The sequence below is a fragment of the Pteropus medius genome, unplaced genomic scaffold (genome assembly GCF_902729225.1).
Source record: "Pteropus medius unplaced genomic scaffold, Ma_sr-lr_union100, whole genome shotgun sequence".
In the NCBI taxonomy this organism is placed as follows: domain Eukaryota; kingdom Metazoa; phylum Chordata; class Mammalia; order Chiroptera; family Pteropodidae; genus Pteropus; species Pteropus medius.
The window spans coordinates 1595929-1621192 of record NW_024349803.1 but is presented as its reverse complement, the minus strand read 5'-3'; the positions used below and the strand labels follow the sequence as shown (position 1 = coordinate 1621192).

At 47.9% G+C, this 25264-nt stretch overlaps 1 protein-coding gene across 7 annotated transcripts in view; it reads left to right on the top strand.

Moving 5' to 3' along the window:
- The window catches only part of CSMD2 (CUB and Sushi multiple domains 2), a 545384-nt gene that overhangs the window by 299969 nt on the left and 220151 nt on the right, over positions 1-25264 (top strand). For 6 of the 7 annotated variants that reach the window (XM_039837028.1, XM_039837026.1, XM_039837027.1 and 3 more), the window contains 2 exons: positions 10435-10538; positions 13772-13884. The exons of the other annotated variant lie outside the window; for it this stretch is intronic. In XM_039837028.1, the coding sequence (XP_039692962.1) occupies positions 10435-10538; positions 13772-13884 (217 nt within the window). The remainder of the gene's footprint in view (positions 1-10434; positions 10539-13771; positions 13885-25264) is intronic. 7 annotated transcript variants of the gene reach the window in all.

The window sequence follows — 25264 nt, the reverse complement described above, 5'->3', positions numbered from 1 at the left end:
GGGAGGCTTTCAAAGGAAATACAAAAGGAGGAACGGGATTTGCAGTGGTCAAGAGGGAAATAATGGTACATATGAAGTGTCTGTGGCTTATCAGATGGCATTTGGATACAGTGGTTGGAAACTGGATAAATCTGGGATCCAGAGAGAGATTTGGATGTTATCTCATCGGCACATGGGTAGGAAAAGAAGCCTAAGGAATGGACAGCCCTTCTTGAAAAGAGCAAAGAGAATAAGAAGATTCAGAATGGATCTGGGAACACCATCCTTATAGATGAAAGAGATCCCATGTCAGAAACAGAGAAAGGCAGTGTAAGCAGTAGGAGAATCATGCTGCAGAATTAGGAAGAGTGTTCAACAGGATATGTCTGACAATGGCAATGATGAGAAAAGGCTTATTAGAAAAGGACTGAAGAGACCATTGGCTTTGGCCTGGGAAGGAGATCTTTCAGTGGAGCTCTGGGGGCAGAAATAGCAGTGGAATAGGGGAGGAGAGTGAATGGATGGAAGGGGAAGCCCTACAGGCCAGGAGTGTAGACAGCCCTTTTGATGAGTTTCATGGTGAAGTAAAGAAAGGAGAAAGGACATGCACGGAGGTAGGGAGGAGAGAACGTTTGGGGCCACTTAGGGTGTTTGTTTGTTTGTTTGTTTGTTTAAGATATTGCATATGTTTGTAGGCTGAGGGCAGAGCAAGCAAAACAGAAATGAGTGAAGATGTAGGAGAAAGAAGATGGTGAGTGAAGAAGGGAGGTTCTGGAGTAAATGAGAGGCCAATGGGATTGAGAATACAGGGGCTCCCTTTGCAAGGAGTGGGTGAAGAACTATGCTGTTATGAGAAGGAGCTGAGAGTTTTGCCTGCAGGAGTGTAGAACAGAGCACGTGTCCTCTGGTCTCCTCATAGTCATGGAATGATTACGTATTTCAGGCACCTGTATATGTGTGGACACGAAGACCCTTCCTGGAATCCCATCCCCCTTGTAGGACCTCTGCTGCCTGAGCTTGAGAGGGAGCTAGGAATGTTCCACTGATAAGGTCTTCTCCACCCCAAGGACAATAAAAAAATCCAAAGAGAGAAATAAAATGTTCTGGTATGAGAATGGCCAAGAGCCTACGTCAAGATACCAGCACTGACTGAGCACCTCTTGGCTGTTCGGCCCTACACTGTGGGAACATACAGTCTTACTGGGGAGGCAGGTGAATGATGTGTCTCTACTCAATAAACTGAGACTGAAACAAGTTAAAACGCCCCAGTCCATCATTCTGGAAGCTTGGTGGATTCAGGAAAAGGGGAAAGAAGACTCAGAGCTAGTAATGCTGGCTCCGTGTGCAGCCCTACATTCACCCTTTGGCTGGATATCCTTGGGAAATGTAAAGCCCATCTTGGCCGTTGAGACTGTCTTAGTCCCTATAGTCTTTCTGCCCACGATATTATTTCTCAAACTTGGTTAATCATCAAAAATACCTGGAGAGGCTTTAAAGACACAAATTTCAAAGCTCTTTCCTCAACAATCTGATTCAGTGGATCAGGGATGGGTACCTGGAACCTATATTTTAAAAAAGCACTCTGGTGGTTCTGACCAGCCAAGCTTATGTGATAAATAATAAACCCCTTCCCTCCCAGCAAAGCACACAGAGCCCACACTCACCCCGCTCAGGCAGCCCCAGCTTCACCACACTGAACTCCTGGTTCATAGACACATCTGGTCCTTTAAGAGCTCTGTCAGGGCTCGTCTTGTCCCAGTGTGCCTTCCTTTCTCCAGGCAAATTCCTATCCCCTTTTGAGACACAGTCCAAAACCCCTTCTTCTGAGAAGCTTTCCTAACTCTACCAGGTCTTGCTCCTTCCTCTATTCCTACAGCGCCTTTCGTTTGTGTGTATCATGTTATACTGTATTTGGAATCTCCTCCCCACCACCCCGATCCCCCACCACCATAGCTCCGGGGAGTGCCCTGAAAGCAGATCAGAATTTTGTGTAGTACGTCTTCTGTAGATAGCACAGTGCTTGATACAGAGGAGGAGCTCAGCAGATGGTTGATTACGTTAATAACCAATGGAGGAGACCTACCTCTGTGTCAGGTAGTTTCTCAGGTATGGCATCACCCACATTTGGCCCTGCAGCCTCCTCCTGTTTAGGACCTTTCAGTTCAGCCTCCTAAAGATGTGGCTGATGAAATTTCCGTGGTCAGGACTAAAATCCAGACCTGTGCCAGTGCCCCCTACCTGCACACATCTGCTTTTCTTTCTTAGCTTCTCAGCATGAACTCGAGACATATGATTCAATTTGCATATGAACATCACTGGATTTGATCAGGAAAGTTAATCCACCTTTGCTAGAAAAGAAATAGAAGTGAGGCAGGAGAGGAGAGAGATGGGAAAGGGAGGGATGAGGGTATAAGGAAGAAGGAGGGGGTATGGAAGGGAGAAAGAAAGGAAAGCTCATTTCATGAACTTCAAAGCCAGAGATAATAGCGTTTTGATTATTCACTCCTTGAGGATTATCAGTGTCACCCTTCCCTTTGTAGACCTGAAGAATTAAAAAATAACTCTCCAGGCAAGTGATCACTCAGTAGTGCAAATGTCAGGAACACATTTGTTAGCCCATTTGTTCAATCACTTATTCATTCAGCAAGCATTTACTCATGCCCTCTGTGTGCTGAGCTCTGTGCAAGATGCTGGCTGGCCATCGGAGAGGTCAGGTACCCCCACAGCAAATTTTTCATGGCCGGGTGACCTTTTAAGGACCTCCTCCAAGTCTTAAGCCTGATTCCTTTCCCTTTTACACTGTCTTTACTTCAGATCATATCTTGGCATTCCCCTCCCCCAGAACCGACTGTGGCCTTGATGTTCCCATACCTCCTCCTCTGTACTTGAAGATAAGCCCTGTCCCTTCCTCTAGCCAGGATTTTGTGCCCCACAGATTTGCCCTGTCCTCATGCTTCCCCGATTTCAGTACTTTCCACACTGTATTGTATTTTCTGTGAATTCATGTATCTCCTCTTCCAGACTGTGAGCTCTCGGCATGGCGGCCATGTTTATCTTGCTTGTCGTTGCCTCTCAAAGCCCATACTTGGCAAGTGCATATCAGCCGTTGAATGAATAAAGGAATAAATGAATCCATCAATCAATGAGCGAATGAGTCATAAATGGGTGAAAGGGCTTACGACTCTTAAGGCCACCAAAATTAAATGGAGATAGTGACCAAAGTTCCAGAACCTCTGAAAGTTCTCAGTCTCTGACCCTGGCTTTACTTTCTCAACCTCCTCAAAAGCCTGCCTTGTCCAAAATATATAAAGAACTCATACAACTCAATAATATAAAAACAAAAAATCCTATTTAAAGACGGGCAGAAGATCAGAATGGATGTTTTTCTGAAGAAGATGTATAGATAGATGGCCAACAGGCATATGAAAAGGTGCTCAACATCACTAATCATTAGAGAAATGCAAATCAAAACCACAGTGAGACATCACTTCACACCTGCTAGAATAGCTAGTATCAAAAAGACAATAAATAACAAGTGTTGGCAAGAATGTGGAGAAAAGGGAATCCTCATTCACTTTTGGTAGGAATGTAAATTGGTACAGACACTATGGAAAACAGTATGGAGCTTCCTAAAAATAGAACTATCACATGACCTAGCAATTCTACTTCTGGATATTTATCTGAATAAAACAAAAACACTAATTTGAAAAGATATATGTACCCTGATGTTCACTGCAGATTATTCACAATAGCCAAGATATGGAAACAACGTAAATGTCTATTGATAGATTAATGGATGAAGAAGATGTGGTACATATATACAATGGAATAATGGAATACTACTCAGCCATAAAAAAGGATGAAATCTTGCCATTTGCAGCAACATGGATGGACCTTGAGAGTATTATGCTAAGTGAAATTAGTCTGAGAAAGATAAATACTGTATGCTTTCACTTATGTGTAGAATCTAAAAAACAAAACACATGAACAAGCAAAATGAAACAAAACGTATAGATGCCGAGAACAGATTTATGGTTGCCAGAGGGGTGGGGAGTTGCAGGCTTGAGGGGTGGATGTAATGGGGGAACAGGGTCAAACTTATAGTCATATAATAAATAAGTCATGGGAATGTAATGTACAGCATGGCGAATATAGTCAATAATATTGTGTTACATATTTTGTAGCTTTATATGATGATGGGGAAACTAGACATATTGAGTGTATACAAATATTGAATCATTATATTGTACACCTGGAACTAATATAATGTTACATGTCAATTATACCTCAATTTAAAAAAAAGAAAAAAAACCCTTTCTCAGAGGTGCTAGAGGCTTATCTGCTTGAATTCCTGAGGGTCCACATCAGCCTTCCCACCAGTCTCCCCTCCTGCCCACCCCAAGAGCCAATTCTCCAGCCCTACCTTGGGCCCTCCCAGCGAAGGAATCACCATGCAGGCCGAGCCCAGGAAAAGGGAGTTCCTTTCCTTTCATGAGGTAATAGTTAAACTGACAGCAGCATTAGTTAACCAAGGCTGGGTGGGCCAAGGGCAGCCCTCCGGAGTTCAGAGCTCAGAGAAGTGCTCTAAGAAGGAATAGGGGGAGTAAGACTGGAGTCTGGTGTTGTGGAGGGGGCTCTAAGTAGCGGGGAAGGGGCAGGCCATGTAAAGCCCAGGGTTTCTAAGATGTTCAACTTCATCCTGAGGGTCAAGTGTTAGCAAACTATTTTTTGTGGCGACTAAAGCCTTTCTTCAGAACCAGTAGTCATTAGCTTACAACTGGCTATGATTTGCAGAAAACTCAACAGAAGCTTAAACAAAACAGTTTGTTTTCTCTACATACCAGAGGTCCAGAGGTAGAGAGTCCAGGGCTGGTTTAGTATCCAACCCTGTATCAAGCACCTTTTATTTTTCCCTCTGCCATTCTTCTTGTGTGACTCTTGTCTCATAAGCACAAGAAGGCTGCTCCACCTCTGTCCTCACATCTGTATCCCAGGAAAGCAAGGAGAAAGGCAGGAAAATGCCCAGAGGATTCCTCAGATCATCTCATTGCCCAGAATCCTGTTATTTAACCATCCTTAGCTCAGAGAGCTGGGTACATTACCCAAAGTCAGGGTTCTATTAAGGACGAGTAAACAGAGGGAGGGACATTAGTAAACCTCTACCTATGTCAGTCACAGAATCCCAAAACAAGTAGCCAACTCTGGCTCTCTCTCCACCTTTACTGGTGGCCCGTGAAGTACCCATCTATGGGACCCTGAGGTGCCTGAGAACCCAGATTGGATGCCATTGCTCTAGGCCAGAGGTCAGCAAAATTTTTCTATGAAGAGCCATATAATAAATATTTTAGGCTTTGAGGACCATGTAAAGATTGTGTTGTACATTTTTCTTTGTAGTGCTTTATTTATTTTTTAACCCTTTAAAAGTTTAAGAGTGCTTCTTAACTCAAGGGTCCATTCAAAAATGGGCCATAGGCCAGATTTGGCCCAAGCGCCCTAGTTATCCAACTCCTGCTCTAAGGGAGCATGGGGCACAGAGTTTTTGGTGCAGAGTGAAGGAAGGGCAGCAGAGACAGGGAGCTTGGCTAGGAGGCTGTGGTAGAAATGGAGGGATGAGACAAAACAACCTCGGTCTAGGTTTCTTAGGGCTCCAGCTTCCCTCAAAATGTCCATCAGCTGTCAGATCCTCTGCAGCCTCACCAAGACATTGGGCACAGGCTTGAAGGACTGGGATCCTTCTCCCTTAACTGGTCCTGGATGGTGCTCAAGAAGCGACAAATGTCCTCTGGAACCCAGAGTGAGCATCTTCCATGGTCCGGCTCCCATCCACCCTGACGCTAACCCTAACCCTAAATCCTAACTTTAACCCCACAGTTCTCGGGAAAGGTGGCTGAGTGCTGACAGGTATAGTCACCAGGACTCCCTCCCGCCTCTTCCCCTCTACAGTGAACACCAACTCAGGCTCCCCTAAGCCCCCTCCTACTTCCGGACCCTGTACCCACTCCTGGCAGGTCTCTCTGCCTCCAGCCTTCCCTTCATGCTGAATTGTAGCCTCCCCTCATCTTCACCATCAAATAGTCTGCACTGCTTGCTCTGGTCTGCCAGGCAAAAGCCAAGTGCAGACTCAGCCAGGGCTGCTCTCTTCCCTCCGCTCCCCTGCCTGACTGCCCTCCCTGCTCCTCGTTCCTCTGTTCACTCATCACCACATTTCCTGAACAATACCCTTCGTCCTGCGAGGGCCAGCGCGTCTATGCCTCCTCCTTGTGACCACCTTTCATCTCTCCCTTCTTTGTGATCCTCCAGCACTCACTGCACTGTACCCTTGGCGTTTAGATTCTGCTCTCAATTATCAGACCAGTGAGATAACACAGGAAGCATCTAGCTCGGTGCTTGGAACGTAGCAGGTGCTCAGTAATTATGTCCTAGATGATGGGTTTGTTTATTCATTTATCTAACGGGTGTAAATTGGGTGTCTGAACCATATACAAATGTCCTTTGATCATGCTTGTTTCAAGAGTTGCTACTCTCCTGCCTCAGAAAGACATTTTATGAGCCTAATTGATCCGCACATTAGTTAATGATTCATTATAGGATCCTGTCTTTAAACAATGGCCAAAGAGTATGGGGGAGAGCATCAGTACATTGTGCACTGGGACCCATCCCAAAGCTGCAATGTCGTGTGTGGTGTACCATCTACTTGGTATAATTAGCTCCTATGTTAGGGTCAGATGTTCTAAAATGCAGTTCACATCAATGGCTGCTCTAACCAATGACGTGAATCATTTTATGGCTCTGGTTTCTGGCCTTCAAAGCAATGTTTTCCCATTATAGGCCTAGTAATCATATGCTCCCTTTTTTGGAGGTGGCATGCTAAGCCAATGCCCTCTGCCCTAGGGTGGCAAGAAAGTGTAGCAAGGACCCTTAGTCCCTCAGAGGCCAGGCCCCTCCTCCTGCAGAAGGCACTGCTGGGCTTTCAGTATTTTATATACAGCAAGTCTTTGCTGAGCTGCTGAGATCCAGATAAAGAGCTTAGGAAAGGTTTGAAAGGATCAGTCATGCTCCCTACCTCGTAGACCTGAGACTTCGCTGGGACACTATGAGGTGGTAGAGCAGAGTGGCAAAGTGCCTGGCCTCTGGCTGCCTGGTGAGTCCTAGTTCTACCAGTTAGCTGTGTGATCCTAGGCAAGTTGCCTGACGTCTCTGTGTCTGAGTTTTCCATTTATGAAATGGAGGTATTCATTGTAGCCCTCGTCATTGTAAGCTCTGCATGAATTTATGTATGTAAAGTCCTCAGAACAGGATCGAGCCCATTGTAGGTGTCAGCTCTTATAGTTAAGAAATCTCACAAGAGAAGATGATCAAAACTGTGGTTAAGTGTCTCAAAGAATTTTCTAGACCAGGGGTTGGCAAACTGCTGCCTGTGGGCCTAAATCTACCTTGTTGCTTGTTGTCATAAATAAAGTTTTATTGGAACCCAGCCACCCCCATTCACGTACAGATTGAGTATGTCTGTGTTCACTCTGCAACAGCCAAGGTGGGCAGTTGCAACAGACATATGGTCTGCGCAGGGGAAAACATTTACTATCTGGCCCTTTACAGGAACAGTTTGCCGACCTTTGTTCTACATAATAATTTCTGTGAGGGATCCAAGAGCCTAACAATCAGTCCATGCTGGAGAATCAGGAAAGGTTTGAAAAATGTTCTCCCATTCAACACTATCTGAGCCCTTGGCATGCTGACAGGCACTGGCAGTACAGAGACAGTGAGACCTGGCCCTTGCCCTCCAGATAGTTCGTGGTGTAGTGGAGGACCAGGCACACAGATCACTCACAGTACAGCAGGTAAGTGCTGACACAGAGGAGAGAGGAAGGGTCCTCAGAGGACACGTGAAGAAGAGACGCTCAAGGACACATTACTGAGGGAGCCAGGAGGAGGGGGAGGAATCTGTGCAACTCGGCGTCATGGACCGACATGAAGGGGTGTCACACAGGAACTCAGGTAGTTACACAGACTGGGAAGGCAGCAGGGAGCAGATGCCAAGGGCCCCTCCTTGTGTGTCATTCTACAGGGCAGGACTGGGAGGGTAGGAGATGAAAAACATTCCAGCCTGAGAAGATGACCTCATGATGATGACATTGGCCATCAGGGAACATGGGAAAACCAGCAGGGATGCGGCATCCCCACTCGCTGGTGACAGTTACATTTCATCCCCTTTTCTAACAGCCGCAACCACTGCCTGCCAAGGCCCACATGCTCCCTCACCTACAGCATCGCTACAGCCCAGAGATCAGTCTCCTGGTTTTCCACTATCCCTCAATGCTGTTGCTCCTACAACAGAAATCTCATGTCACGCCTTTGCTTATAATTCTTCCATAACTCCCCCTTATCTTTCGGACAAAGCCCAACTCCTTAGCATGACAGACAGCCCCTCCTTTCCTGGCTCCTTCCCCTTCCCTCCCCTCACTCCCCCACTTCCCCACCCCGTTAAACAGCTCAAGATCAGCTAGGAGTCTCTAGACAAGCCGGTCCTTCCACGCCTTTGCCCATCCATGCACCTGCTCCTTCCTCTGCCTGGGCTGCTTTCCCTTCTTTATCCATTTATTGAACTCAGTTTATTTCCCAAACAGCCTGGGCTTCTTACCTTCAGGAAACCTGCTTTAGCCTTTCTTCCAGCCAGTGGCACTCACCTCCTCCTGTGTCCTATTGCCCATGCAGTGCAGAGGTCCCACATAGATGGTACCCGGGCTAATGAATGAGCGCAGTGGCAGTGTGCTTCTCAGACATCTGAAGGCACCTTGGGCAAGGCTATGCTAGCACGCTGGCAGTACATGGGTGCTGGGCTGTTTGGTTTGGAAAGAGGAAACGTGCATAACTAGGAAAAACTATCCACAGGAATTCTCTACTCCTTAGGTCATAGAATAGAGACAAAGGAGTACCTTCGACCTCCCCACTGGGAGACTAAAGATCTTCATCACACTGACACAGGCAGGAAGAGATGCAGATTAGACATTGGGAGTGGTGCTTCTGTGTGTCCTGTCTTCGTGAATGGCACCACCACCCATGCAGTTGCCCAAACCGGAAACCCGCAAGCCATCCTAACCAGTGATCCCTCCCTCTCCTTAGTCCCCACATCCACCCAGTCACAGAGCTCTCAGTATGGCTCAGACCTGCGTCTCCGTTCCATCTCCATTGTCCTCCTTCATCGCTCACCTAGACCACTGCAGAAGCCTGGCACCGCCCTCACCATCTCCGGCCTCACTCCTACCACATCAGTTTCCACGTGAGCAGCCAGGCCGATGTTTTCTCAAAAACCTATGTATCCTGCCACCCGCTGTTTAAAACCCCTCCACTTCTCCTCCCTCAGGATGAACCCCAACCCTTAGGGGCAGAGTTATAAGACCCTCTAGACCTCACTCCAGGCAAACTTTTCAAGTTCTGGCCCTTCTTGAGTCACCTCCTTGCACTGAAGGCCCAATCACATTGTCCACCCTCTCCCCTAAGTGTGGCAACAAGCAGTTATGCTCAGTTTGTGGACCTGCCATTGGCAGACGCTGAATGACCACTTGTTCTGGAATGTTCCATGTCTGCCACAGCTCAAGCCTTGTGCATCTGACTCCTCAGAATGTCTTCCGCCCTCTCTTAGCATCCCAACTTTGTTGGCCAGCCTTCCACATCCTTCAGAATTCTCAAACCCCACCATCACAAAGAGCCTCGCCTCCTGCTACCACCACAGGACAGCGAGCCACCGGCTCCTCTGTGCTCCCACCAGCCCCCGTCATAGTGTTCATCACCATGTGTTGTGGTTATCGGTTTGCTTTTCTGGTCTCCCCTGCTCACTGAGGGCAGGGACAGTGTTGTGCTCACTGTTGAAACCCCACCTCCTAGCCTGGCATATGGTGAGTGCTTAGTAAATATTTGTGGAAGGCAAGACGACGACAAGTTAAGAGAGAAGAATCTTGTCAAAATTCCTTCCTGAAAAATTCATTTATTCAACAAATAAACAAAGAGGATGGAGAAAAGCAAGCAGAGAAGAGGCTGAGAGAGATGTCTGCAGGTCCCTGGGGGCAAGATAGCTAAGATTCCACATGTGGCCTGAAAAATTGCCACCGAGCTCACGGGGATTTCTGTGCATTAAAGCGTGAAGAAAGAGTCTAACATCTCGGAGTTGGCCAGATGTGCCTGGTGTTGCCGTGACAACCCCCAGAATTGAGCAGATGTGCCATGAACATTTTTGGAAAACATCAGGGGACCCCAGAGACTGTATGACCTGGAGAGAAATAGTTCACACTCAAAAAGGTGGCATGGAAATGCTTAGTTTGGATTGAGAATCATGTGGAATGGTGTCATGGGGACTCTGGGCCTCAGGACATAACAAGGAAACTTCTTACTATCCTCAAGACTCTGAAAGTCTCTCCTGGCAGCCCCTACCTGGCCCCTAATCCCATGCTCTCTCCCTAGGTGATCAAGTTGGCCTTCGAGGAGTTTGACTTGGAGAGGGGCTATGATACCCTGACGGTCGGGGATGGTGGGCAGGATGGGGACCAGAAGACGGTTCTCTACATGTAAGTGAAGCAGAGCGTATGGTTGGGAGGGTGGGAACCTGCGTACCTGGGCTGGTGGTGGTGGGATCAGCTTGCTGGCTCCTGCCTGGTCCCCCAGACCACACAGCAACCAGAATAGGTATCCCACAGTGCTCCTAGTTTCAGCAACAATCCCTTCTCCTCTCTCTAATCCAACCAAAGGAAACAGAGCACTGGACCAAATTCTCACTAGGAAGTCATGGGAAAAGAGTACAGAATGAGCAATCTCTTAGGGAGCAGGGAGATAGAGGTTTTGTGTCTATGCCTGGAGCGTTCCACCTGGCTGTCTGCTTCTACACAGACCCTGCTTCTGCCACCCAACAGTTTTTCCTCATGGCTGAGTACATCTGTGACAGTCTGACTTCAGACAGAGACAATGAAAGTGTTTTTGCTAACGTCCCTGGATACCCAGAACTCTCTGGGAAGCAGGTGGTTCCAAGGAGTTGAGATGACATAGATATAGTAGCCACATTTTCGGAGCCCAGAAAGGCTAATATGACACAGTCTAGTCAAAGGAGAGGATATCTCTATTATGTTGGGTCTTGGCTCCTGGGGGCCATTTAGCTCCTCTTTCACCCACCACCATTAGCCTGACATGAAGCAAGATAATGCTCTTGTTCAGTGCATGTGGCACAGAGCGACAGACAGGCATGACCTCATCCTTCTCCCCTGCCCAGAAGGAGTGGATTTTCACATACATTGAGCACCTACTATGTGCCCGGGCTCTGTGATGGGAAGTCTCACATCAGTTACCTCACTTAATTTCTACCACAGCCCTGTGAGAAAGGCATTATTATCTCCATTTAACAGGTGGGGAAACTGAGGCCCAGTGGTTGCTAAGATGGTTGGTGGCAGAACCAGCACTTGACTTCATATCTTTTGATTTCAGTGAAGGACAGTACCCCATGCCATACCCCCTCCCAGCCAGGCTTGCTCCAGGCAAACACACTGTGGTTCTAATGGTGAATGAAAAAAGGCTATTCGGTAATAGCTGACTTGTCTTGGAGCTTTTCTGTTCTGGGGAGCTTCCCACGCTTTCTCCACACCTACCTGGAGAAGATTCTAACAGGATAGTTAAAGGACTCATGATGTTACTCACTGAGTCAGCTGACATGCCTGGGACCTGGGGTCTCTCAGGAGAAAGGAATGGAATGTGAGCCTGAAGGGTGTCTACCCTTTGGGTGTCTACCCCCTACCTATTCCACTGTATTAATCAGGCTTCTCCAGAGAAGCAGAGCCAACAAAGTGTATATATAGAGAAAGGGATCTATTATAAGGAATTGGCTTACACGGTTATTGAGGCTGACAAGTCCCAGGATCTACAGGGTGAGTCGGCAAACTGGAGACCCAGGAGATGGGTGATGTAGTTCCAGTGTGAATGCCAGCAGGCTCAAGACCCAGGAAGAGCTGATGTTTCAGTTCAAGTCCAAGGCAGGAAAAAAAATAAGCCAGTGTTCCCGCTGGAATTCTGGCAGGCAGGAAGAATTCTCTTTTACTCAGAGGAGAGTCAGCCTTTTTGTTTAATTCAGGCCTTTGATTGGGAAGCAATCTGCTTACTCAGTCTACCATTTAAGTGTTAATCTCATTCAAAACCGCAGACACACCCAGAATAATGTTTGACCATATACCTGGGCACCCTAGGGCCCAAGCAAGTTTACAACATCAAATTAGCCATCGCACCCACCTCTCCCTTCCTCTTGGTGCATCCCCATTACTCACTTGCCCTGGTTTGGTGACCTGTACGCTGTAAGTTTAGTGTGCCCAAGAAGCCAGGATCCCAGCTTTGTCTCCTCCTGCAACACCAGTGTGCTTTGCCATAGAGAGAACCTTACAACAGCAGAACCGAAAAGATTCTTGGGGACCATGTAGCCCAATCCCCTCACTTAACATGCAGTAGAAAAGCTCAGATAGACTCAGCCATTTGTCCAAGGTCCCACAGCAAAGAAAGGTGGAGGCAGCGTTTGTACCTGGGTCTCAGGACCAGTCTAGTGTGAGTGAGCTCCCAACAAATTCTGCAGCAGCACAGGAGCTCTTTCACCCCCTCCCTTCCAGATCTCTTTAGGCCAACATCAGTCTCAACCCTTCAGGGAAATACATGCAAAATGGCCAGGCTTCTTTGTTGTCCCAACTGGGTCGAACAGGAAAAGCAGAGGCTTTGGCCTTCTCCCTTGCTCCCTGCCACCCTGGAGTCAGGAGCCAGCCGTGGCCTGGCCTCAGTCTTTACCCATTACAGTATGTCAGTGCTTCTAGCCCAGACATGTAACACAGGTCAGGCTGGTATATCCTCGGTGGTCTGTTCCAGTTCTAGCCCCATAGTGCTCATGGTGTGATGAGCATCTCTGTACAGCCACTCAACCCTCCCTCCCCAGCTTTGAGACCCCAGAGTAGAGCAGACCCATTAATCGAATCACCCCTCCACAACTCACCAGTCCCCAACTGTGCTGGTGATTTGCCTGGTCTCCACAGCAAGAGGAAGCCAGGTTTCTTTGGGAAAGAAACCCCAGCCCATGCAGAGGACTCTGGCTCTGCCACTCTCCAGTAAGCTGACCTCTGGAAAGCCACTGCCATTTCGCACCTTTGTCTTCTCATCTGTGCACTGGGGATAATACAGCCCCCACCTCACTGGCCTACTGGGGGCATTAAATGAGATAATGGATGGAAAGTTGTCTCATTTGAGTAGGTACCTGGTAAATGTGGGTTGCATCAGAAGCTTCTCCATGCTCAAACTGTCTTCTTCAGAAGAATATGGCCCTAGGGTGACAGCTGCACTTTAAGTCTCACTTCTCAAAGTGGAACAGGAGGAGGTGTCTCAATGAACAGATGGCTGGGTTCAACCAGGGAAATGGGTTTCTGCCTGTGTCTTTTCTGCAGTAAGTTCACACAAGAGATTGAAGATTGCAGGAGTAGATCAGGATCCAGGTAGCCCTGTCCCCTGAGTCAGCAAGGACACAGATCTCTATTGCGAGCCCAGGGGTCTGGGCTATGGAGTCGCAGTTGAGATTCAAGGTCTGCCTGTGGCCGAAGGGGAGAGGTGCTGAGTCTTCCAGCACACAGAGGACATGCACTTGGGCTTCAGTGTCAGAAGCACTGTGGGGCGCAGAATTTGCCCAAGTGGGTCGTCCCCTACCTTTAGATGTTGATGTTGTAAGTCGGGCAGTTATTCTATTGGGGTGCCATGGCGGGGTGCATGCCTCTCAACCTCTGTCTCCTGGCAGCCTGACAGGTACATCGGTCCCGGATCTCATTGTCAGCACCAACCATCAAATGTGGCTCCTCTTCCAGACTGATGGCAGCGGCAGCTCCCTGGGATTCAAGGCTTCTTACGAAGGTAACTGCTCTTGGGGAGCCGATGAACTTGCCCTGGAATCAGATGCTTGGGGTCTGGATTTGGAGTCAGTGAGCCCTGGGTTCGAATCCTTGTTCTGGCTGGCACTAGCTGCCTCTCCTTAGGGATGTTGGAGTTCTTGACTTCTCTGAGCCCCAGGCTTCTTCTTTGTCCAGTGGGTCTCTCAGATTGTTTTGAGGATTATCTTGGAAAAATCACTTAAAATGTTAGACACACAGCACCAGGCACAACATCAGTTTCATCCCCAATTCTTACTTGGCTTGTGTAGACCTTTAAAAGGCCTCGCTTATTTTCTATCTTTAGACTGGAGATAGTAGCTTCTCAAGCTACCCTATTGGAGTATCCAAGTGATGAGTGACTGGGTGCACAGCGCTAGAGACAGACACCATTGGTGACCCAAGGAGTATACACATGAGGGTGACCATCTCTTGGTGGGACCAGGCATTAAGGGAATGGTAGACTGTGGCCCAAGAAATACCACCATCAACACCATTCTGTGCACTTGCAAACCGCCTATTGGCCAATGACTGCTAATGCCGATCCCCACAAAAAGGAGAGCAGAAGCCATCCCCCACGTATTTGGTAAGGCCCTGTTAGGTATCTGACCCTAGACCAGCACTAGGGAACAGATGCATTAGATGCAGGTCTTTGTTGCAAGGGGCTGGCATTCTAGCAGTGAGACAGGACGTGTATGAGTGTCCCAGAGCTGCTCTCACGAAGTACCACAAACTGGATGGCTCAAAACAACATAAATTTATTCTCTCACAGTTCTGGAGGCTACAAGTCCAAATTCAAGGTATCAGGAGGGCCACGCTCCCTCTGAGATTGTGGGTAGAATCCTTCCTTGCTGCTTCCTAGTTTCCATGGCGACCTTTCCGGCAGTCCTTGGCATTCTTTGGCTTGTAGCTGCAGCACTTTAGTCTCTGCTTCTGTTGTTAGCACACGTCCCTGTGTGTTTCTCTCCTTATTATAAGGACACCAGTCATATTGGATGAAGGGCCCTACTCTGATATGACCTCATCTTAACTTGATTACTTCTGCATAGAGCCTATTTCCAAATAAGGTGTCACATTCACAGGTACCAAGGGTTAGGATTCAACATATCTTTTTGGGGACACAATTCAACTCATAACAGGAGGAGAGCCCATATTTCCAGCACTAACGCTGTCGTACAACAATGCCCACTGGGGTAAGGACAACGAATTACTGTCCTAAGAATAGGAAGTATGTGTCTAAGTGAGACAGAACGAGTAGTCAGAAGAACACCTACCGAGGGACAAGGGCTCAGTTCAAGTCCTGGTTAGGTTACTTTCTAGCTTCATGACAGGTCAGGGAACGTCTCTAGGGCTCCATTTCGTCCTCTGTGAAATGGAGATGATAATGCAACCTAGGTCACAGGGCTACTGGGAAGATGACATATAGGTAAAGAATGTGAAAATAAGAAGTATTTCAAACTGCAAAGCAGTGAGTGAGTGACTCATGAGTGAGTACATAGGTAGTTAGATGTGTGGGCTCCTCTGGTGTATAAAGTTACATAGAAGCAACTGTGGGGCAATGGAAAGAACACCAGCTGATAAATCAGGAAATTCTGATTCAGATCCACTCTGACACGACGGTTGACCCTTGAACAACGTGGGGTTGGGGGTGTCGAACCACTACGCAGTCAAAAATCCACATATAACTCTTCCCAAAACTTAAGTTGTCCCTCCATATCTGCAAGGAATTGGTTCCAGAACACCCCACAGATACCCAAATCTGTGGTTGCTCAAGGTCCCTATATAAAATGGCATACCGTCGGCCCTCTGCCTCTGTGGACAGAAAACTGTACAGGGAGTTATTGAAAAAAATCCACGTATAAGTGCACCTGCGTAGTTCAAACCCGTGTTGTTCAAGAGTCAACCGTACTTTGAAAATGGAAATGGACGTGACTCAAAGTTTCTAAAGTTTCCCCATTTCTGAACTTCTAAAAATGTTCAGCAGTGAGCGTTTCCAGAAGTGGGGAGGAACGAACCTGTGTCATCCACATGCCCTTAATCTGTCCATATTTTACCAATGGCTTGGATAAGACATAAATAACATGAGCTTGAAAGGGATGTCAGTATACCAGTCAGCATGCAGAAAGATCTCGATGGGGAAGGGGCTACGGGCTAAATTACTAGGATCAGGTGAAGTGGGGACAAAGATCTAGTCTGTTGCAAGGTTCAAAAAATTAGCTACCAGAATTTATCCCACGGAGTTAGTTGTGCTTTATTCTCTTCTGATTGTGCATCAGAGAATCGAGCTTTGATGTGGGGGCCTCAGATGGGTAAGGAGCAAACTTAAGTCAAGCCCAGTGAGAAAGGTTAACAACCCCCTGAATGTTTATTCATGGGAAAAGTGGACTCAGAGAAGACTTGAGAGCTGTATTCAAATGTCTGAAGGGTTGTTATGTGAGAAAGAGGAGTTAGACTTGTTTGATGTGATTTCATTGGAAAAGAAAGGCACATACTTTTGTTGAGAGCCTACTCTGTGCCAGAAGCTTTATGTTCACTATTTCGGGGTTTTCGGTGTCATGCAAAGACTTGGGGTACCCTCAGGGACTACCAAGGTGGGATAGGGGATGCCTAGCAGGGAGGGTCTGACCCTGCCTCGATTTCTTCTCTGTTTTCCTCTATTCCTTGTAAGGCTTCTTTGAAGAGGAGATTTGTAACTAAACACTAGTTTGAAAAGCACTGCTTCATCTCGTAGCTATGTGATGGCTGCTCTTTTATAGATGAGGAATTGGAAGTTCAGAAGGGTGAAGTTACCTGCCAGGTTCGCACACAAGGCTGGGAGCTGGCAGAGCCGAGATTCAACCCTGTGTCCCTCTGGCTTCAAAGCCCATGATATACCCCCTATACGGAGAGCTCCCAAAGTGACAGAATTTCAATTTCTTTGAATCTTTATAGAAGCCAAAGCTTTACCCCAATCAAATGGGCCATATATCATGGGCCCGGATTCCTTGTTACTAGAGGTTGGGGTTTTGTTCATTAGTTCGTGTCCATTTCACTCAGCCAGTATTGATTAAGCTCCTGGACTGTGCTGGATACTGAGGTTACAATACCAAGGAAGTTAGATGCAGTCTAAAAACATACACTGTATGACTGCTGGTCACAGACTAGGTGTCAGCAAGACTTCTCCTTGGACCCATAACAAGTTATGAAGGGAGTCTGGGCCTTTAGAGACATTGCTAACCAGCAGGGGACTACATAGGTTCGGGCACAGAGGCAGCCGGTCCTGTGTAGATGGAATGGACTGTGGAGTTGAACCCTACCTGGTGAATCCAGCTTGGTCCCAGCTATGTGAACTTGGGCCTCATTTCCCATCTCAAAATGGAAATAATAGTGCTGACCTTATAGGATTATTGTTAAGAAAGTGAAATGAGATTGCAGAAAGCTCCTCGCACGGTGCCTGGCACAGAGACTCCTTCTCCCAGGGGCCACTGAAGTGCCTCTTCGCCCAACCCTCTGTGATCACCACCACCACCCTCCACGGGGGGCGTCCTCCTCTGCTGGTAAACACGTGGCTTCCTGCCTGTCCGCCAGGTGGCCTGTGCTTGCTCTGATGGACCCCTGGTCTCGGTCCCTGCCCTACACCTGCACTCCCCACACAGGGCCCTCACTCCCCAGACCAGCTGAGAAATGGGATGATTCACTGGGGCCACGGTGTACCGTGTGGGGGCAGAAGTGGCAGGAGACAGATCCAGGTCACTGAGAGCCTTGAGGCCTCACGAAGAGTTTGCACCTTGTCCAGTGAGGGGAAGAACTTGTGAAGGATCAAATGTCGGGATGGCCCTGCCTTTTCCTTCTGTCCCGTCCACCTTTGACCTTTTATTTGAGGGGCGGAACACATCGGTCTCACACCTTCACGGTGAGGAGTCCCCTCTGTTGTGGAAAAGGAGGGGAGTCGAGTTCCCTGGCATCTGATAGGACTGTGTCCTCTCGCCTGCCGCCTCCTGGTTCTCCTCCCCTGCTCTGGCTGCTGCCTCCCCGCTTATCTCCTGCACGGTTCCTCCCTGCCTTTCAGGGCAGGCACTTCTCAGCCTCTGCCCTCAGCCTCCCATCCTCTTTGTCTAGAACCTTCCACAGTTGATCACGTCTACTCTCATGGCTTCAACCTCAACGTGAACACCAGTGACTTCCAAATCTGTTCCCCACTTGCACTTCCATCCACCTGTGACACATTTTTTTATAGCTTTCCTCTCAGACATGCCAAACCAAGCTCTGCTCTGGCTGCCATAACAAAATACCGTAGCCTGGGTGACTTAAGCACAAATTTATTTTCTCACAATTCTAAGCTAGAAGTCCAACATCAACGTTCCGGCTGATTCAGATTTTGGTCCAGGCTCTCTCTCTGGTTTGCAGATGGCTACCATCTCACATAGCCTTTCCTAGGTGCATGTACATGGGGGAAAGGGCAAGGGCTGGGGGTGGAAGGGAGAGAGAGAACAATCTCTCTGGTTCACGCTAATTCTATAGGATCAGGATCCCAGCTTTATGACCTCACTTAACCTTTATTACCTCCTTAGAAGCCTCGTCTCCAAATACATTCACACCGTGGGACAGGGCTTCAGCTTCTGAAACATTCAACCTATAACACCATCCAAAACCAAATTCTTCACATCTACCTCCACACCCCCTGCCCTCGGGTCCGCATCTTGATGAACAGTGCCCCGCCCATGCTATCACTCCACCTCCTCCCCACCCTCCCACCTCTCCTCTAATTCGCCCCAGATTCCGCTTGTTTTTCGCAAGCTGCCCTTCTGAAGTTCCTTCTGTCATTGCTGGGTGGGTTGAGGCCTCGGCCTACCGAATGATAGTGCCTTTTCCTTATCTTGACTCTCTTGGTCCTCTTTCCACTCCTCACTCCATTCAGCATTAGTGGATCTTCCCAGGAATTCAATTCCAGCTTTTAGTTTGTTGAATCTTTAATGAAAATTTCATTGCTTTTAGGTAAAGCGGCAGTTATTTTGCATCCCGGCTTCCATGGTACTGCCAGCCTGGTCCCAAGTGGGACCCATTCTTTGCTAAGAACTGGTTTATTAATCTCTCCAGTCCGAAGGGCCCAGCCCAGAGCCTGGCACACAGTGTGGACTCATAAAAGCTCGCAGAATTACATTGTAATGACTTTTTACACAGACTTAATCGAGCACCCTTCCTCAGGACCCTCTCAATCCCCTTTTCACCCATTTTACCATCTCTCAGTGCTCAGGGGCCAAGACCCCACCCCTTCTCCATTGTCCCCTTGGTTTTGAGGTTGGACAAAGCCAGTTTATAATAGAGTTTTACCATCGGCTCTGTGCATGATCTTTAGCCTGTCCATCTGCATCTCTGAGCCCGAGTTTTCTCATCTGTGAAGAGGGGCTGAAAAACGTTTTTCTCACAGGGGGCTTGAGAGGACACTGGTATAGTGAAGCACCTGGCTCGGTTAAAAGCCTGCTCTCCTCCCTGCTTCTCCAGTCCTGCAGCTCCTCTCCCAACCTGCACGCATGGCCCAAGGCCTTAACTCCTGCTTAGCCCTCCTTTTATCCTAGCTCATGCCAAATTCCATACAGCATAGACATCTTGGCTCAGGAATGGGAAAGTAGCTGTGATACAGATGTTTCACAGGTGGCATGAGGCACCTGAGGGCAAAGACCTCCCCAAGGCATTCCTGGCCCCATCATCAACAGCATCCCTTCTTCCCCAGTTCAGGTAGAGAGAAGCTTCCCTGAGTGGGAAAATTGGGAGATTTATTTCCCAGAAATTCTTCTAGTTCTGCTTGTCACAATCCCAAGGCAGGATGGGGGAGGAGACTCAGGCTCCATCAATATCTCAGTCCCCTCCGTGGGGACAGCCAGCTGTAGGAAATGCATTCATAGTTGCAATTGCTTTGCTTCCCAGTAGAATAAGAAATATTTAAGGAACAGGCAATTAGCACTTACCAGAAACATTATAAAATTACATACAACTTGCTAACAAGTTTTAGCATCAATCTAGGAGTCTCCTTGCCTCCTGACTCAGAGCCTGGGATCTGGCAGCCTAGTGCTAAATCTAGGAGGCCAGCCCAGGGGAGGAAGGAGCTGGAATCTTGACCCTGGGCATTATGCAGAAGGGATGCACAACAGTCCAGGGTACTCATGTTGCAAATGGAGTCCCCTGGCTATTCAATACTGCCCAAGCCTCTATTATATGTTGCAGACACTGTTTAAGACATTGTGGCCACAAAGACAACAGGACAGTCTGTGCCTCCCCCTAAATCATAGTCTGTCTTCATAAGAGTCCAGGAAGTGTGAGAAGATGGGAAATATTAAAGAGGGGCCGTTAGCCTTTTCTGAGGGCATCAGGGAGGGCTTCCTAGAGGAGCTGGTGCCTGAAACTGAGACTTGCTTAAAGGATGAAAAGGATTCGGTCAGACATCCCTGAGAGGGTGAACAGGTGGTCTTAGGAAGCTGATATGTGCAGAGATTGAAGCTAAAACCTGCACAGAAATAAAGTTTGAGAGCAAATAAAGAGAAGATGGCCAAGACCAGGCCTCTGCCGGCAGTGCCTCCACCCCATTCTCTAGAACTGCACTCTGCTGGTGGGCACAGGTGAGCCTCCTGAAAGATGGTGCTGGAGCTGGGCTGGAAAGGAAGCCAAGGGCAGCGGTCCAGCATCACTGACACCACTCCTTTCCTCCTATCGTAATGCCAAGCACATGACCATTGTCAGCCCAAATCTACTATTTTCAGGACATTTCTGCTTCCTCTTAATTCATCCCATAAGCCTAGAAGGCCAAACTTTCTAACTTCAGCCAAGAATGGCACCGAGCATGTTCTTAAGACACTCATTGAGTTTCCATGACACCCTTAAAGCTTTCTCAGGCACTGGGAGCTAGTTTACCTGGATCCAGGCAAGAGCTGCCTCCTCTCGGGAAAGCCCAGTGGGACCCATGCCATCTCATCTGTCCTGTCTCCTGGGGGCGGGATGGCAAACAGCAGAGGACACTGCATCATTAAAATTTGGCAGGAAATGATTTGTCAATGAGACATACTCTCCAAAGACGTGGGCTTTTACAAATAGCAAGTTCCAGTTTGGGGCTAATGTAGACAGCTTGGAGACAACCTAGATCCTCAACATGTCCATATTTGCCCCTTTCCCCAACTTCTGTCAGCCTGTGACATACCCACAACAGCGTTGTAGAGGAAAGAGATGGAGAGTGGAGAATGTCACCTGTTTCATCCACTCACACCTCCATCCTATTCGTGAAAACTGTGTGCAAAAAGGGGTGCACACATATCCAGGGATATACATACAGGTGCACTGTGGCTCTTGCCTCTTCATGCCCTTCCCATCATCAGAAGTAGAAAAGTGGAGTGGGATGTGGTTCTAAGGCAATCTGTGAGATCCAGGTATATGCCCACAGGTCGTCTTAATGCACCAAAGATGTCCTGGTCACTCACCAGGAGTTTGAGTTGATTGAATATGGATCTGTGGTGTTTAGTATGCATAAGACTGTGCTTAGTTCCAGAGACACATGCCTTCTGCTCTCTAGAAAACATCATCAAATCCCCGGCTCTAAGAAACTGACAATTTATGCTGTAATATAAAGCATAAATGATCTATCAGCCCTTGAACCAGGCTCTCCATGATCTCCCTCAGACCAGCTCTCTGGCCTCATCTCTCTTCACCATCACTTCCTGTCACATTGAACTTCTATTCTCCAGATACTACACCCTCTTCCTTCATTTCTACCTTCCTATTTCTTTCCTTCTATCCTTCCCTCCATCTTCCTCTCATCATTCTTCAAACATTTATTGAATGCCTCCTCTGTGCCTTTGACACTACTAGAAGCTGAAAGTAGAGCCATTTCGAAAATACTGTCTTGGTCTTCAAGAAACTTTCCATTTAACAGGGAGAAGTATATGCCCAAAACTGCAGCACTGCAGTGATAACAGAAAAGTGTCCAAGGGGGCTGAGTGAGAAAGAAAGGGCTCCTAGGTCAGCCTGGACAATTCACAGGAAGATCTCAGGCTGAGAAGCACTTGAGCTGACACTGAAAGATGATGCTTTGTCTGGCAGACAAGCAGGGGTTGTTCATTCGGGAAGAGAGGACAGCAGGTGCCAAGTTAGAGCCACATGAGAGCAGGCTGGGCTCTGCCAACACAGGACAAAATGACAATGAGGAACCACGCACTGGTTACTGGTTACGTGCCGTGTGCCGGACATTTTGACAATCGTCTTATATATGTAAGCTCATTAGAACCTCAAAACCACCCTATAATATGGGTGCTGTTATTACCACTTCTATTTTACAGATGACAAAACCAGGGCTCAGAGAGAATGAGAAATGAGTTCAAGGTTCACTGCTTAGTGCGGAGCCAGGATTTAGGTCCAGGACTTGCCAGCACCAGAGTTCTCTCTCTTCACCGTCATACTATCCTGCCTCTCTGCAGGTTACTCAGTTTTAGAGTGTATAAATCTCAAGGTCAGTGATGGCCAAACGTGAGGCTGGGATTGGAGGGGGTAGACAACAGTCCTGCCATGCCAAGGAGTTAAGGTATTAATCTGTGGATTTTAGGAAGCCAGGAAAGAATGAACAGGACATGGAGATGATTATATTTTTATTTCTGAGCGATCTTGCACTGCTTTGCTGAGTACAGATAGAAGGAAGAGGCAGGGGACCAGATCTTGCCTGATGCTACCATCCAGGTGAGAAATGGCAAGGGGTGGACTAAGGCAGTGAGAGAAGGGATGGAGAGCAGAGCTGGCCACATGTATGGAAGGAGGAGGAGCCACACGAGGTGGTTAGCGAGGTGGGTAGGGAGGGAGAGGCAGAATCCAAGCTGATTCCATGTCTGGCTTGGGAAACCTCCATGAAGCCTCTCTGCCCCTCCCAGGCCTGAGCAGCCTCCTCTGCTCCCCCAAAGGCTATATGGTCAGGCTCACACCTCCTCCCTTGCCCTCATCATTTACGTTGTAATTATTTCTGTACCCTCCTGACTGTTCGTTCTTCAAGGGCAGGGCCATGGGTCAGGAAGCTATAACTTTAGCTCTGGGCATGGCATTTGGCACACTTTCCATGCAATAAATATCAGCTGAACTCACACACTAAACAATATTCTCTATGTTCCAGGCACTGTGTTAAGTTCTGGGTGCACAGTGATCGACAATACATAATCAGCCTTCACAGGATGTACCTCTAGTGGGTGGGGAGACGAGAAAGAAGGTCAACCAGGCAGCCAGAGGGCAGCAAAAGGGGCTGAGTTGGTGAATAGAGGGAAGAGGCAGGTAAGCTCCATAAGGCAGAGATTTTTATACTTTTTTCCCCATTGCTGTACCCCAAATGTCTAGAACAGTAACTTGTAAAATAGATGAATACTTACAAAAGGCAGTCAGTGCTACGAAGGAAAAGAACAGGATTCCAAGAGAGATAAGAAAAGGGGAAATCTCTACGATGCATGGTCGGGGACAGCGTTTTTGAGAAGGTGACCTCCTAAGCTGCAGTCCGTAACGTGAAGAGTTGGCCACATGAAAGGGGGGAGGCGAGGAAGCTGCAGCCCAGACTGAGGGCACAGTGAATAAACGAAGGAAGAAATGAAGTCCCGCCCATTTGGAAAAGCAGCAGATTGCAGCCCAAACTTGGACACCCACCCCCGCTTCCTCCAAGTGGCACTGCCCTTCTTGGAGCAGATCAAATAGTGAATTTATAGAGACACATGATGCAGTTCGCTCTGTACAGACATTGTCATAAAAGAGGATTTCAATTTGGTATTAGAAATTGAAAAACCTGGGGAGAAGACAGTGAGGTTGATCACTGATGATAGGAATAGAACAGCCAAGAAAGAGGAAAGCAAATACACCAAACAGCAGAGCTCAGTCATGATGGAATTCAGAGGCGTCTTTGAAGCACTCATCTCGTGTTTCCAGGCTTGCTTTTGGTAAGAAAAAGGAGGGAGAGAGAGTAAACATTATATGGAAATATATTACACCAGGTAGCAGGCAATTGCATGTATAATTTTCTCCAAGTCAGAATTTGGTTTATCCATTTGCAATTCTGGGCCGATATCAGACTTGGTCAGCACCTGATCCAGAGGGTCAAGGTCAAGCGCCTTTCAGGCAGGAAGCCCCTACGCAAAAAGCCAGGGGGCCTTGGTCCCTGTGTTCTCAGAAGGGGTTGACACTGGGCTTGGAGAGGAGGCCCAGAACAGGACTAGGGGCACTGAGAGGACAGAAACAGGCCACCAGCCCCCTCTGCCTTTCTGGAAGGAGCTTTCGAACTCTCAAACCACCCGCACTGTTCTTCCTGTCCCGTTCCACCCGATCCTAGTTCTGTGGTCTCTGCATCCCCGTCTCCAATGCCTTGGACCCCTTCACCAAATGCCCACTTAAACTTGACTTCCCCTTGAGGTCACCATTACCCAGCAGCCCTCTGCAGTGCAAGCAGCTCATGTCCCCAGACTGACCTTGTTCTCCAGCACCTCTGAAATCTTAACTTCACCTGTCTGCTCTAGGACCCTTTGTCTCTCCAGCTCTTACACTCATTACTCCCCCCGACTCCTGTTCACCATCTTTCCCTTGACCTGTCGACTCTCCATTCCCTCCTGCTCATCTCACTTCTTTCGTCCTTTAGCCTAAGCTCCTTGGATAACACTTCAGCCATTCTTTTAATATCCTCAAATCCTTGCAAACCCAACCCCACCCCTCAACCAGTCTTGCTGCCCCTTTTTCCACTTTTGTATGAACCAAGTTACTGAGGGCTTCTGGGAGAAGTCACACAGCTCTGTTCATGGTACCCCTGTAACTGAGTCATCTCCACCCTCTGTGGGTCCCAGAGATACATAGCAATCTATCTAGCCATGATTTCCTCTTCTCCAGAGATCGCTTCACACATTCTTGTCAATATCAAATCCTTTTCCCCACAACTGGTCCATCGCCTTCAGCAAAGACCACGACCTCCTCTTCTACTTAGCACACGGAGCCTGTGTCATCACAGGATCTCCTTCAACCTCCTGCAGTCCTACCTGAAAGCTCATCATAGTCACCTCTTCCCACCTGGAGCTTCCAGGCCTCTAAGGCTAGCCCCGCCGCGTGCTCTGGGTCCCATGCCTCCTGCCTTCTCTAGAGCCTCACGCTATCATTCCTCATTTCTCCTCCATATCTTCAGTTAGCAATTTACTATCTCTCATTCACTCTCTCTATCCCTATTTTTATCTTTATCTGTCCCTATCTCTACTTCTATCTCTGTCTCTCCTCCTTTAGCATTTAAACACGGTCGGGTTCCTCCCATCTTAAAAAATCTTTTTAAACTGACCCCTACAAGGCCATACGCCTCATGAGTTACCACCTAACTTCTCTTTATTCCGTCACTTCCATGAAATGCC